The following is a 12999-nucleotide window of genomic DNA, read 5'->3' on the forward strand; positions in this document are numbered from 1 at the left end:
TTTGTCAACCTATTGATTTTGATTACAGGATATTAATCATGGTTTACTAATAAAGAATCCAGAAATTTCAAATGCACAACTTTGAATAGCAAAGCATCAAGTTACTTTAATGCATGGTTACGTTAGAAATGTTTCATATATTATTTATACTTTCAATGAATACCGTTGCAAATGCCATTATGTAACTTCATTATACCATTCCGAACATCAAATGCTTGAATACATATAAGCTCTTGATAAAAGAATGAGAAAATTAACTTAATAATCATTATGATTTGTTCTCTATGGGGAGATCTAAAATGGCACTCAACACGCATGCGTAAAAATATAACTATGCGGCTAAACATTCTTCCATAAAAATATACTATCTACGCATAATGGAGATCACAGTTTTTAATTTCGTTATAGTGATTTTCAACATTTTCGGTAGATTTTGTAGTGTTAAACCTACCAGTGATTTTATCCAGTTTAGAAGAATCAACGCTTTAGATGGGATAACATGTCAGGCTTCCCAAAATATGTTTAATGTAACAGAGGTACAAAGTGGAATCAAGTGCTCACTGCTTTGTACAGAAGCACAGGCGTGTGTTGGAGTGTTTCATCAGGCGCAAACAAAGGAATGCTTTGGCTGCAGTTCTTTCACAGCAGACGAGACACTGTCACGTGCGGGAACAAGGTTCTATGGACGAGGTAAAAAAATAAATTAATCTTTTATTGGATAGTCTTTAAAAAAGATAATTTTGGTTTGATTGTTAAATATCACTGTTTTTAGACTCGTTTCCACAGTTGATCGCTCGTTTCTATTCTACATGCATGATGCGCGTCACGTTGCTGCGACCCCAGCATCTTGATAGCGAGTTGCTGACAATTTTTACGAAATGAACTAAATAGAAATGTAAATAGGAATGTAAGAGTGTATTTATGTAAAACGTAATATTTTTAATTGATTATAACAAGTATTATTGTCAGAATTATTGATTATTTCGCTCATGTTTTACAGAAAATACAACTGTCTTTTTTATAAGAAGGCAGCATGATCTTTGTTGTGTTCATGGTTGGAAAAATGAACTAGGAAAATTTCGTTTAATTGAAAAAAAAAAATGATATAATTAGGGAAAAATCAAGTAAGAGAACACTGGCAACATCGAAATCTGGCCAGATGCGAGTTGAAATGGGCTACCTTGATTAGAATGTGATAGAATAATGACAAATTTATTTCACTTTTGCTCTGAATATGGATTAAATTGGAGAAAACATATCACATTTTCACTGTTTTGGTTTATTTTTCCTCCAAAAACTGCGCATTTATTTTGTAGCCTAAAAAAAATGCTAATTTGTAGCAGTCAGGTAAACACAGAGGAACATATTTAACAGTTTAAATGTGTATTTTGCTTGTAGGTCAGAGTAGTAAATGACAAAACAGGGCAAAACACTAGGTTACATTAAGGATAACTGATAGAATATTATGTCGCGACAGCTATTTTTGGCAAAATGACGCATTGTCTTACGTTACAGAAAATTGCATAAGACCTTAAAAACTGTTGGTATCTAGCTAAACCTTTAAAGCTTTCATGCATGTAGGTTGCTTGCATATTTCAGATGAAACTGGCACTCTCTTAGAGGAAAGGGTTGCTGGTGGTGTATGACCGAAGTATCCATGGATGAGACTACCATTGTTTTCGCGCCACTTTCCTATTTAGTGTCTGCATGTCTTTAAAGGAAATTTCGTTTGACTGGAAAAGTGTCGTTTAAGTTGGATGTAAACATTTCTATTTTGCCTCAATATTTTAACACGAACACAAGTGTTTTGATAAATATCATACGGCAAAAGGGTTTAGCTGCTATTGTTTTTTTTTTTTGTTTTTTTTTTTGTTGGTTTTTTTTGTAATCTTATTTATAATCGCAACCGATAACCCGTTTGGGCGACACCTATAGAAGACTGTTAGTAATGTTAGTGGAAGGATAAGATAATTCAAGAAGCCTTTCTGAGTGGTAAGGTGTACAGGGGACTACAATGTTAGTATATTTTAGTTGGAGGAGTGTTACTACTGGGTTTGATCTAAACTAAATTTGTTATTGCTTTCTTCCTTAAAAAGGCAAGTACGACATTGTCATTACGATTATCAAAGACAGCGATAGACATTGTCGCTCTCGCTTCGCTGATGTGCGGTTGCTCTTGGAATTACGACGAGAACAATAGCAGGTTTATGAATGTTTAAACATGTTTATCGATTCCATGAGACGGCAACATTCCTTTTTAACGCCAGATAGTAAACGGTTTGATGGAAAAGTATGTGCTCATCGAATTTAAAAGAAAGCTTTTGTTCTCAAGTTTAAGTTTTAACATACCGTTATCCTTGTGTAGCGGATCGTTAATGCACCATTGAAATTAACATTCGAGTCATACATTTGGAAAATATTTATTATGAAATTTTAATACGCTGAAAATACAAATATTTCATCTAAAAGGTTTGAATTGTCTGGACAACATCGATTTTCCATTGTCAGATCATCCATTTGTCTCAACAGGCATTAGCTCTGAAAGGTTCAGATTATAGAACTTTGTTTGTTTGTTTGTTTTGGGTTTAGCGACGTTTTTGAAGAGTACGACAGGTTGTTAACCTAACCAGTGTTCCTCGGTACATTTTCTCTTCAAGTAACTGTCATCTCCTCCACATGAATCACAGGTGAAGGACGAAATAACTTCAGACATGTTTGGGCCGCGCCATGAGAAAACCAACATGGTGCGTTTGCGACCAGCATGGATCCAGACCAGCCTGCTTACCCGCGCAGTCTGGTCAGGATCCATGCTGTTCGCTTACAGTTTCTCTAATTGCAACAGGCTTTGAAAGCGAACAGCATGGACCCTGACCAGACTGCGCGGATAAGCAGGCTGGTCGCAAAGCCACTATGTTGGTTTTCTCATGGTGCGGTTCATTAACACTTTAATCTTGAGATATCATTTTCAGTGCTTTAGAGCATTTCAGTAATATGAAAGCCATAATTGCCAGCGGGTATTAAAAGGTATATGCTTCGGAGCAAGGAGTATTTATGAAAAAAAAAGGAATAATAATAATACTTATAATATTTTTTTTCTTCTTCTTATTATTATTATTACTATTATTGTTATTATCATCGTCAATATTATTATTGTTATTATTATTATTATTATTATCAATATTATTATTATTATAACATGTATACAAAAATATAAACGATTATAAAATAACAAAAGCGTTGCATAAATTGCATTTATGATAATGTTAATGGCAAAAAATCTCCTATATAAGTGACTCCTCTATTTATGTACTGGACAGTAGCTTATTATGATAGACAGAAGCAAGTCTATCAATCGTCAGGCAAGCAATTTCAGGCCAATCTCTATCAATTTGAAGCTCTTTGTATAATGCAAAACAGTCTTAAAATCAGACATATATCCTTTTTTTTTCCAGAAAGAAACTTAGCAGTTTATATTCCAATTTCATTGCTGTTTGTTCTGATTGTTCCGTCAACTTTTGTTTTAACCATTTTAATTTTTACGTCATTTCGGGGTATTTTTTTGCGGGGTTGGGGTGGGGGTAGGGAAGATAGGGGGAGTTTTTCAAAATATTTTCATTAGTAGTCATGTAATACAGATTTTTATAATGCAAAGCGCAGTCTTAAAAGCGTTTATCACAAAAATTGTTTTCATTTACCTTTCAAATAAAGTTCCTGGGACAAATGTTGCAGAGGGCAAGCAGACGACAATGTCAAGCGTTTCGAGCAAACATGTAAATTATGGTGGAGACAAAGGTGTAGATGGCATCACGAACCAAGATCTTTGGCAAGGCTTCTGCTTTCATACAGAATATGAGAGTAGCCCCTGGTGGCGAGTAGATCTTGGAGCCAAATATGGAATTTTCAGTGTCAAGTTATATAATATTTTGAATTCCGGTATCTATTTAGATTATTTTTAAAATTTAAAGAAATGTATACATGAATTTAGAATTATTTATGATTATTATTCAGTATTATATCATTTGGGTGAAGATCCATTTACATTGCCTTACATTTGGATAAAGATCCATTTACATTAGCTTACATTTGGATTACAATCCGTTTGTATTAGTCTACATTTGGATTAAGATATATCCATTTACATTACCTTATATTTGGATTAAGATTCATGTACTTTACTTTACATTTGGGTTATGATCCATTTACATTTGGATTAAGATACATCCATTTACATTGCCTTACATTTGGATTAAGATCAATTTACTTTACCTTACATTTATATAAAGATCCATTTATATTACCTTACATTTGGATTAAGATCCATTTCCATTTCCTTACATCTGGACCATAATCCATTTACATTACCATAATCTTCTTAATGAACTTAAAACAACATGTACATCATGTATAGAGTGTTATTATTCTAATATAGAATGTCAAAAGATTTAGAAATTGTTTTCAGGAGGCGTATGGAAGGCTAGGGACCTGAGGCTGAGCATAGGAATAACCCTTGAGACTATGGACATTGTTGGCTCTGTGCTAGGACAGATTGACGACATTCATACCTTCAACTTCTCTGCTGGTATTGAAGGCAGATACGTTCAGGTGACACTCATGGGAGCAAACGTTCTGCATCTCTGCGAGATACAAGTCTTTGGCTTTTCAGGTAAGGGCTAAGGTAGCCCACCCATAATGGCAGTCGGCATTTTCCGTTCATTTCCGTATTCTCCATATTTGATTTCGGAATTCTCTGGTTATTATCCAAAATAATTTTTCTGTCATGTCCAAAATACAGAAATTTCCCATTGAAACTCTTGCGAGATATTAAACGCGAGTTGTTTACACTGTTTATTGACCAGTTACATTATTCAAAGAAAGAAACCATTTTTATTTCACACGTATATATTTTAACCAACTGGAAGCTTTTCTTTCTATCACGTGACAATACTAAAGAAACAAGTACTGTACTATATTATTTAAAATGCATTCACATTTTACTAGGTATATATAGTAACATCCCAAGTGCAATCCACAAACTCCATTTGTTTTTCATATTGGACTCCAGTCCTAAAAATCCATATCTTTTTCATATTGAACGAGACGACTCTTCCGATTCCTTTTAAGGAGACATTTGGAATTACTTCCCTTGTATATAGCCACAGCAGTAAAAAGAATCCAAAATTGCAATAACTTCCTTATTTTTGAACAAAACATGTTAGTGTAAGCACTCAATTTCTTAGTTGGAACGTTTCCTATCCAATTATCATGGTTTCGGTTCAAAACTTTACAAAAAGTTCTTTTCGAATTTTTTTTTTTTTTTTTTTTTTTGGAACTGAGAAAATGCATTTATCTGTGTTATCAGAGAAGAGCGTATTTTGAATTAATGCGTGCTATTGTTTGCGAGTTAAAATGTGTGAATTTTTGTTTTCTACATCTATCTTTTTATGGTGTGAAATAAAGAGGTAATTTAACAGTGTTGAGTACAATAGTGAATTCAACTGGACTCGTGCACAGCAGTAATAACCTATATTTGGACTCGGCATTCGCGTAGTCCAAATATGGATTATTACTGCCGTGTACTCGTCCAATAGAATCACTATTGTACTCGACACTGTTAAATAACCGCTTACTATTGCATTCCATTTTATATCACTGCGTTCTTTTTTTTTTCAGTTTAATCTTCAAATCGTCCTGCAAGCACACGTGACAAAGGTCAAGCACACGTGACAAAGGTCTTCGTTCAATCGTCAAAACGTTTACATGATGGCTTTGGGACATGCTAAAGATTCGTATTGTGGAGATGTATCATTTAGTTTGAAACGTACTTTTAAAAACACGATGTAACACTAGCATTTAGTTTGAAACATACTATACAACACCACGTGACACTGTAGCATTTAGTTTGAAACAAACAGTAAAATCACGATGTAACACTGTAGCATTTAATTTGAAACATTCTATAAAAACACGATGTATCAATATAACCCTTTACTTGGAACACATGTTGTCTTTGGTAATGGAGTGCTAGAGCAAAAACAAAATACAAGGAATGAAAATAGTTAAATAATTCCTATTTCTTTTTCAATTGTTCTAATTGGTTTCTGAAACTGTAATGATTTAAATACCTAGAAAACGTTCTTTCACTCATCCTTCATCTTCTCATCTATTTTGTAACTTTCGGATTTGGACTGAATCGGAATTTGAAGCTGTTACTGGCGGTAGCTATTTTAGTTGGTCGGTGTCTTTCTACTAAATTAAAAAGAAAGTCTTAGTACGCAAATTTACAAAAAGAAATCTGTAAAAAGATACAAGATATCAGTTGAAAGTTACGTCACGTAACATTTCATAGTGTGTCAGCATTTTATCCATTCACCCATTTTTGTATCTGTTTCCCTGTGTGTACTAGGCTGAGCTCTCCTTGTGTCATGCATTTTCGCGACTTAATCTATCATTTGATATGCTGCACATTTCCTAAATCAATATTTCTTAGTTCCGAGTATTAAACCCATGTTTATGAATTTATTCAGATACTGTTGCAATCCACTCGTTTTTGTTGAATTTAATCTTACCTTGTTAAAGACAAATGCAGTTGTCGTCGGCCGTGTTATTTTTTAATGTAAACAGTTGCGTAGCAACCTTTAATCTGTAGATATACAGCTTTAAAGACAAGAACACACTAGATATCTGGCTTTCTTATGAAACTGGGAAAGTTCCTAGGGCCGCAGCACACACCAGGACCCATCTTAAATATCTGTCACTTTACATTTGCTTGAAGAATATTGTCAGTGCTGAATAAAAATCAAAAGAAAAGTGGGGGTCATGTTTGATGCAAGAACATTATTTTCAGTCAAACATACAAACTGCAAAATCAGCTAAAGAATGAGACCCCGAAGTTTAATGGTAGTGTATTATCTATGATTCCAACACAAAGCCTGCAATGCTATCATTTCATTATATAAACGCCTCCTTACTGTTAAGTTTAGATCTTTTATGCGATTTCAGCAAAAGATTACAAGTAAAATAAGGATGATTAGCTCTGCAGTGCACAAAAGTAGAACTATTTAAATGTGCCATTATGCGATACCATTTTTCGCGCCATTTTCCTATTTAGTGTCTGTATGCCTAAAGACAGTATTTCAGTCCCCAAACATTACCTTTTTGTAATGGATGATTTTACTGCAAATTCTGAATTTGAATGCTGGGGATTAGTGTTCTTGTTTTAAGCATCTACTTGCACAACAGCACAGTTATTTGCCCTTGGTTGGCCACATTACGCGGGAAATAGTTCGTCTGTTTGATGTTAGATATTAAAGTTATTAATGAATTTCCTGCAATAAAAGATAAGATTTATTAGATGAGGTATAAAATTGTATTTACATGTATACTTTGACAAGATGAGAATGTCACAATATGTATGATATAACTTTTTGATAGGGCCAGTTTTGCCCGTTTGCGGCCATTTAGAGACTAGTCTTCATACGCATGTGATTTGGTTCAAGATGCTTGGGGGGAGGGGGGGAGGGGGAAGAGCCGGTCAATACCATATTTATTCGGTGGCTGGAATGTTTTCTTTGGAACAGTTCTGTTCAGTGCAGTTGTTGTATTTTTTGCGGGCTTGGGAAGCAGGGCAATTTTATATATTTTACAGTGTCTTTATAAACATATAGTAAAACAACTTTGGTCTAAGGCCTACTATACATACTCCCAGTTTCAGCTGATCTTTTTCAGTTTCTTTTCTATCAGTAATGTTGCTTTTAAAACTAGTAAGCCTTTTCCAAAATGCCTTTCGTATGCCTTTTTAAATGATTATCTACATTGTAGAGGTGTTTTCTATTAGAGTTAACTATATTTTCATTGAAAATAAAACATTGTAAATTTTGAACAGTTTTATTTTATTTATTTTAGATTAAATCCATAACATTTAATTGTCGAAAGCCAAACCCCTAGACCGACCGTTGTGATCACATGTGTCTGCCACTGGAGTTAGAAAACCAAACTGCCAGGTACAGTGATACGAATGCAAGCTGCCACTGCCTGAGAGGGCGAGAGGCTGACCTGCCTCTGCCGAGAGGGGGAATTGAAACGGAGCTGCCATTGCTGAGAGGGAGACATGCCACTGCTGAGAGGGAAAACTGCCACTGCTGAGAGGGAGAGCTGCTACTGCTGAGAGGCAGAGCTGCCACTGCTGAGAGGGCGAGCTATCACTGCTGAGAGGGGGAACTGTCACTGCTTAGAGTGAAAGCTGCCACTGCTGAGAGGGAGAGGTGTCATTGCTGACAGGTGGAGCTGCCTTGCTGAGGGAGAGCTGCCACTGCTGAGAGGGAGAGTTGCCACTGCTGAGAGGGCGAGCTATCACTGCTGAGAGGGGGAACTGTCACTGCTTAGGGTGAAAGCTGCCACTGCTTAGGGTGAAAGCTGCCACTGCTGAGAGGGAGAGCTGCCACTGCTGAGAGGGCGAGCTGCCACTGCTGAGAGGGCGAGCTACCACTGCCGAGAGGGGGAACTGTCACTGCCAAGAGTGAAAGCTACCACTGCTAAGAGGGAGAGCTGTCACTGCTGACAGGGCGAGCTGCCATTGCTGAGAGGGAGAGCTGTCACCGTTGAGAGGGAGAGCTGTATCTGCAGAGAGGGAGGGCTGCCACTGCTGAGAGGGCGAGCTATCACTGTTATGAGGGAGAGCTACCACTGCTGACAGGACGAGCTGCCATTGCTGAGAGGGAGAGCTGCCACTGTTGATGGGGAGAGCTGCATCTGCAGAGAGGGAGGGGATGGGATGCCACATGCTAAGATGAGGGACGATGGATCATAATCACTGTGGTAATACAGAAGAGGGAGAGCTACCACTGCTGACAGGGCGAGCTGCTATTGCTGAGAGGTAGAGCTGCCACTGTTGAGAGGGAGAGCTGCATCTGCAGAGAGGGAGGGCTGCCACTGCTGAGAGGGTGAGCTATCCCTGTTAAGAGGGAGAGCTACCACTGCTGAGAGGGAGAGCTGTCACTGCTTAGAGTGAAAACTGCCACTGCTGAGAGGGAGATCTGTCACTGCTGACAGTGTGAGCTACCACTGTTGAGAGAGCGAGCTACCACTATTGAGAGGGTGCATTGAGACTTAGAGGGTGCAGTGCCACTGCTCACAGGAAAAGGAATTGCAACTCCTGAGAGGAGAGTGAGCAACCACTGCTGAAATATTTCTTATCGTACACTATGAAACGTATATAAACTATGAGCTGAGATGTGAGAAATGTGAATTTTACATTTCCCATTTCTTGTTATACGAATAGAAATTTTAAAAGTTACTCCTGGACAAGTATATAATAATAAAAAAGAAAAACATCCAGTGGTAGGCAGACAGAAATACAGATAGAGGAAACCCATTGGATGGTTTTTCTTTATATATATACTTGCATTTCCTAGTCAGATATCTTTCATTTATAGATTGCTTCCTGTTGAATATCTGGCTGTATATCCTTACATTCGGCAGCAGGAAAAGGTAACCATGTTATAACTATGAAGGGAAGTAATTTAACATAAAATATGAGAAGAGACTATGACTGGCAAATGTAAGGACTGTGACCAGTCTACATTTGACAATGCATTCGATAATTACAGCAAGGCAATGGCTATGGTTACGGTACCGTGATCCTAGCCTCCGATTCTAGGATTACGGAAGTTCCGTATTCCTAGACAACCCTATGTTACGGAAGTATTTAAGAGGAATCAAATGTTATGTTAGGACATGCATAAATGATGTTGTAAACTAACTTGTTTCACGTAAAATAGCGATTTTTCATGTCTGCCATATTATTTCATGTTATCGATCCGCCATTTTGGGTTAGTAAAATATAGGTGGACAATTATTTATGCGCTGTTGATGAAAGATTATGAATGATAAAAGTTTAAATCTTCTTAATGAAAATAGTAATGTTTCAATATTAACATAATTGTCTGGTGCACTACATCCGGGTCACATCACGAGGAGGCGCTCAGTTCATGGCTCATTTCTTTTTTCTTCTCAATTTCCATAAAAATACGTGTTTCTTTTTTTGTGTTTTATGTGTGTGTGTGTGTGTGTGTGTGTGTGTGTGTGTGTGTGTGTGTGTGTCAGGACATGAGATTTTTGGCCCAAATGCTATTTTGGTCGAAAATGGATTTTTCAGGTAATCTGCCAGATTGTCATGTTCCAAGTAAAATTCTGCTATTTGACAACATAAATCAGCCGTTGTTATAGAGAAATTACCACTTTTCGGACACCATATTTTCGTCTAACTGTATCAAAATAGAGGCAGAATATCTTAATTCAGACTCCTTCTTAAAATAATATGAAAAATAATACATAATGAAATATCAAACACAACATACAGTTAATCAAATTTATTTCTTTCTGATTCATTTTTTTTATATAAGCACATATTATTTTCCTCTTTAAATCATTTCCATGGCAACACAGTTGTTAAATCCAATTTGAATAGTTCCTTGATAAATCCAGCCAAAATTTAAATCGAGAAAGTGAAGTTAATATACCGTCAACATTTTCTAGTGTACAGAGTTTAAAGATAACAGTTTTTTTTTGTTTTTTTTTTCAAAAATCTATTGGCTTTCTTTTGTAGAAAAATAGATTTACTAGATATCGAGTTAGATAGCATGACAAAACTAGGACATTAACCTTGTTGTTAAGACACTTAACTCATTGGCATATTTCTTTCTTACTGTTAGACCGAAAATCATGCAAAAAGATATAATTATTAGAAATATTATAAACTGATTTTGCTTAAAGTAGTAGTACAGATGTCATACTGATCAGTGACTCGTTACCATGGCAACAATGATGTGTATTTTCTTACCAAAAGTAACATTTCTATCAAGTTCTTGAAATAACTGAATATGTTAAAATGTTTTTTTTTAAAAAAACTATTTACAACGAAAGCTGTCTACTTCATATTCAAAAGTAAGAAAACCTCATTTCATGTAAACTGATGTGACACAGTTTGGGATATACATAATTTTCTGATACACACAACACAGTTACAACTCTTGCTAGTTCAAGGCAGATTCATATGATAACATAATGTTTTGTTGATGCAGTTATTATTTAGAAAAGAATATGACCTTACATTATTTTTTTGACAAACAGAACATATAAACATGAAAGATGTTTTACAATAATCTATAGTCAGATTAATTTTAAATACCATGGCAACAATGCACTATTTTGTTATAAAAATAAAAATAGCATTTATTGTCAAATTTCTTGAAACTGTACGATTATTTAAATAAAAAAGAGCACTCAAGATATTTTGTGCATGGAGAAGTTTTTTTAAAAGAAATATTCTGTATTGCTTAAACAATTAAGACAGTTTTACTCTAACCACTTCACTGCTGTTCTGGCAACACACCATACTTTTACTAAACATTTCTCACAGTTGAACTGTGACAGTTCAGTTAGTTTTACTATCAATTTCCTTTTTGTTTTAGATTAGGTAGACATAACCAAAGGTATGTGCAGAGTTTGATTAAATTCTGTTATGTGAAACTCGACAAAATAGCTGAAGTACCAACTTAAAATTGACAAAAATATGCAAAAATAGCCCTTGGGTCTGCTGAACAAGTATTCCTTTCTTTACAGAATCATGTTCTTTTGATTTCTCTGAGCATGTTTCAAATAGATATATTGTTTTCCGTTATAAAAATGCTTAGATAATCAAATTTATGCTAATTAGTGTACTTTACTGAAATATATTTTAGGATTACAAAATTTTTTTAAAATAGCACCATATCTAGGAGGAAATTAAATTGAAACAAAGCTGGTGACCTAGTATTTTTATTTCATTTTTCAATACATCATAACATGATGATTAATACAAAACATTTCATCAAAATCTATTATTGGGAAAAAAATACGAAACTGTAGCGAGCGTCCTTAATGAACTTGTCTTCCAGTCTTGACGACAAGGCCGTGCGCATATGTTGAAAAAAAAGAATGTTTCTCATTGCAGAGTTGGTGCAGCCGTTCTGCGCATGCGCGGATTTATTATCAAATGGAACGCACGGCAAAAATAATCATTTTTTTGCATGTCCGCACGCATTTAGTGTATAATGTGCATAATATACTGACTAAAGGTTAGGGTTAGAATCACCAGGGTTACGAAATATATACATTTAAGGTATTTTTGTTCAAATTTAGTTAATCCGGTATATACAGGAGTCTGTAATATATCACAGGCGCACCAACTCTGTATTTAGTCACAACCGAAAAACAATGTCAACAAACAAAAACATATAAAATATTCACAGTTATACAATAATGAATGGAAGTAATCCTAAACATGATTTGAGCCGTGCCATGGGAAAACCAACATAGTGGCTTTGCGACCAGCATGGATCCAGACCAGCCTGCGCATCCGCGCAGTCTGGTCAGGATCCATGCTGTTCGCTAACAGTTTCTCCAATTCCAATAGGCTTTAAAAGCGAACAGCATGGAGCCTGGTCTGAATCCATGCTGGTCGCAAAGCCACTATGTTGGTTTTCTCATGGCACGGCTCATTTGATATATTTGTTCACATTTCACATTTATGATGCATATTCACATTCTAAGGTATACGTGTAATAAACGGCGCTTGACATATATTTGCATATCAGAATATCTTTTTTTTAGGACTGGGACGATTACTCGGTTAATCGGATCCGATTCGATTACTATGTAAAACCGGTTTCAATTTTACAAAACCGCTAATAGCTCTCAAACAATAAACATCACGAATTGTACTTTATCTTTACATTATTGACCATCACATACTATATGATAGACCCGCAGTATACAGACCGTAAAACACATCAACTTGAACGTAATTTAAAATGGTCTCAGGTTTGCCTATCGTGATATATCTGAAATAATGAACTAAAATATGACTTATTAATTATCAGACTGCTTACAACGATGAAATCGTCTCAGCCCTACTTTTTTATCTACACCGGAACTACATTCGTTCTTCCAAGTGGAGTGTTT

The 12999-nt window shown here is 35.7% G+C and overlaps 1 protein-coding gene across 1 annotated transcript; it reads left to right on the top strand.

The window, feature by feature from the left end:
• Window positions 1-281: 281 nt before the first annotated feature.
• Window positions 282-7520, top strand: LOC123542977 (fucolectin-like). The gene is made up of 4 exons (XM_053531834.1): window positions 282-690; window positions 3709-3933; window positions 4460-4663; window positions 5671-7520. The coding sequence occupies exons 1-4, from the start codon at window positions 378-380 to the stop codon at window positions 5673-5675; spliced, it is 747 nt and encodes a 248-aa protein (XP_053387809.1). The 5' UTR covers window positions 282-377; the 3' UTR covers window positions 5676-7520.
• Window positions 7521-12999: the final 5479 nt, after the last annotated feature.

The sequence above is a fragment of the Mercenaria mercenaria genome, chromosome 19 (assembly GCF_021730395.1).
Source record: "Mercenaria mercenaria strain notata chromosome 19, MADL_Memer_1, whole genome shotgun sequence".
Taxonomy (NCBI): domain Eukaryota; kingdom Metazoa; phylum Mollusca; class Bivalvia; order Venerida; family Veneridae; genus Mercenaria; species Mercenaria mercenaria.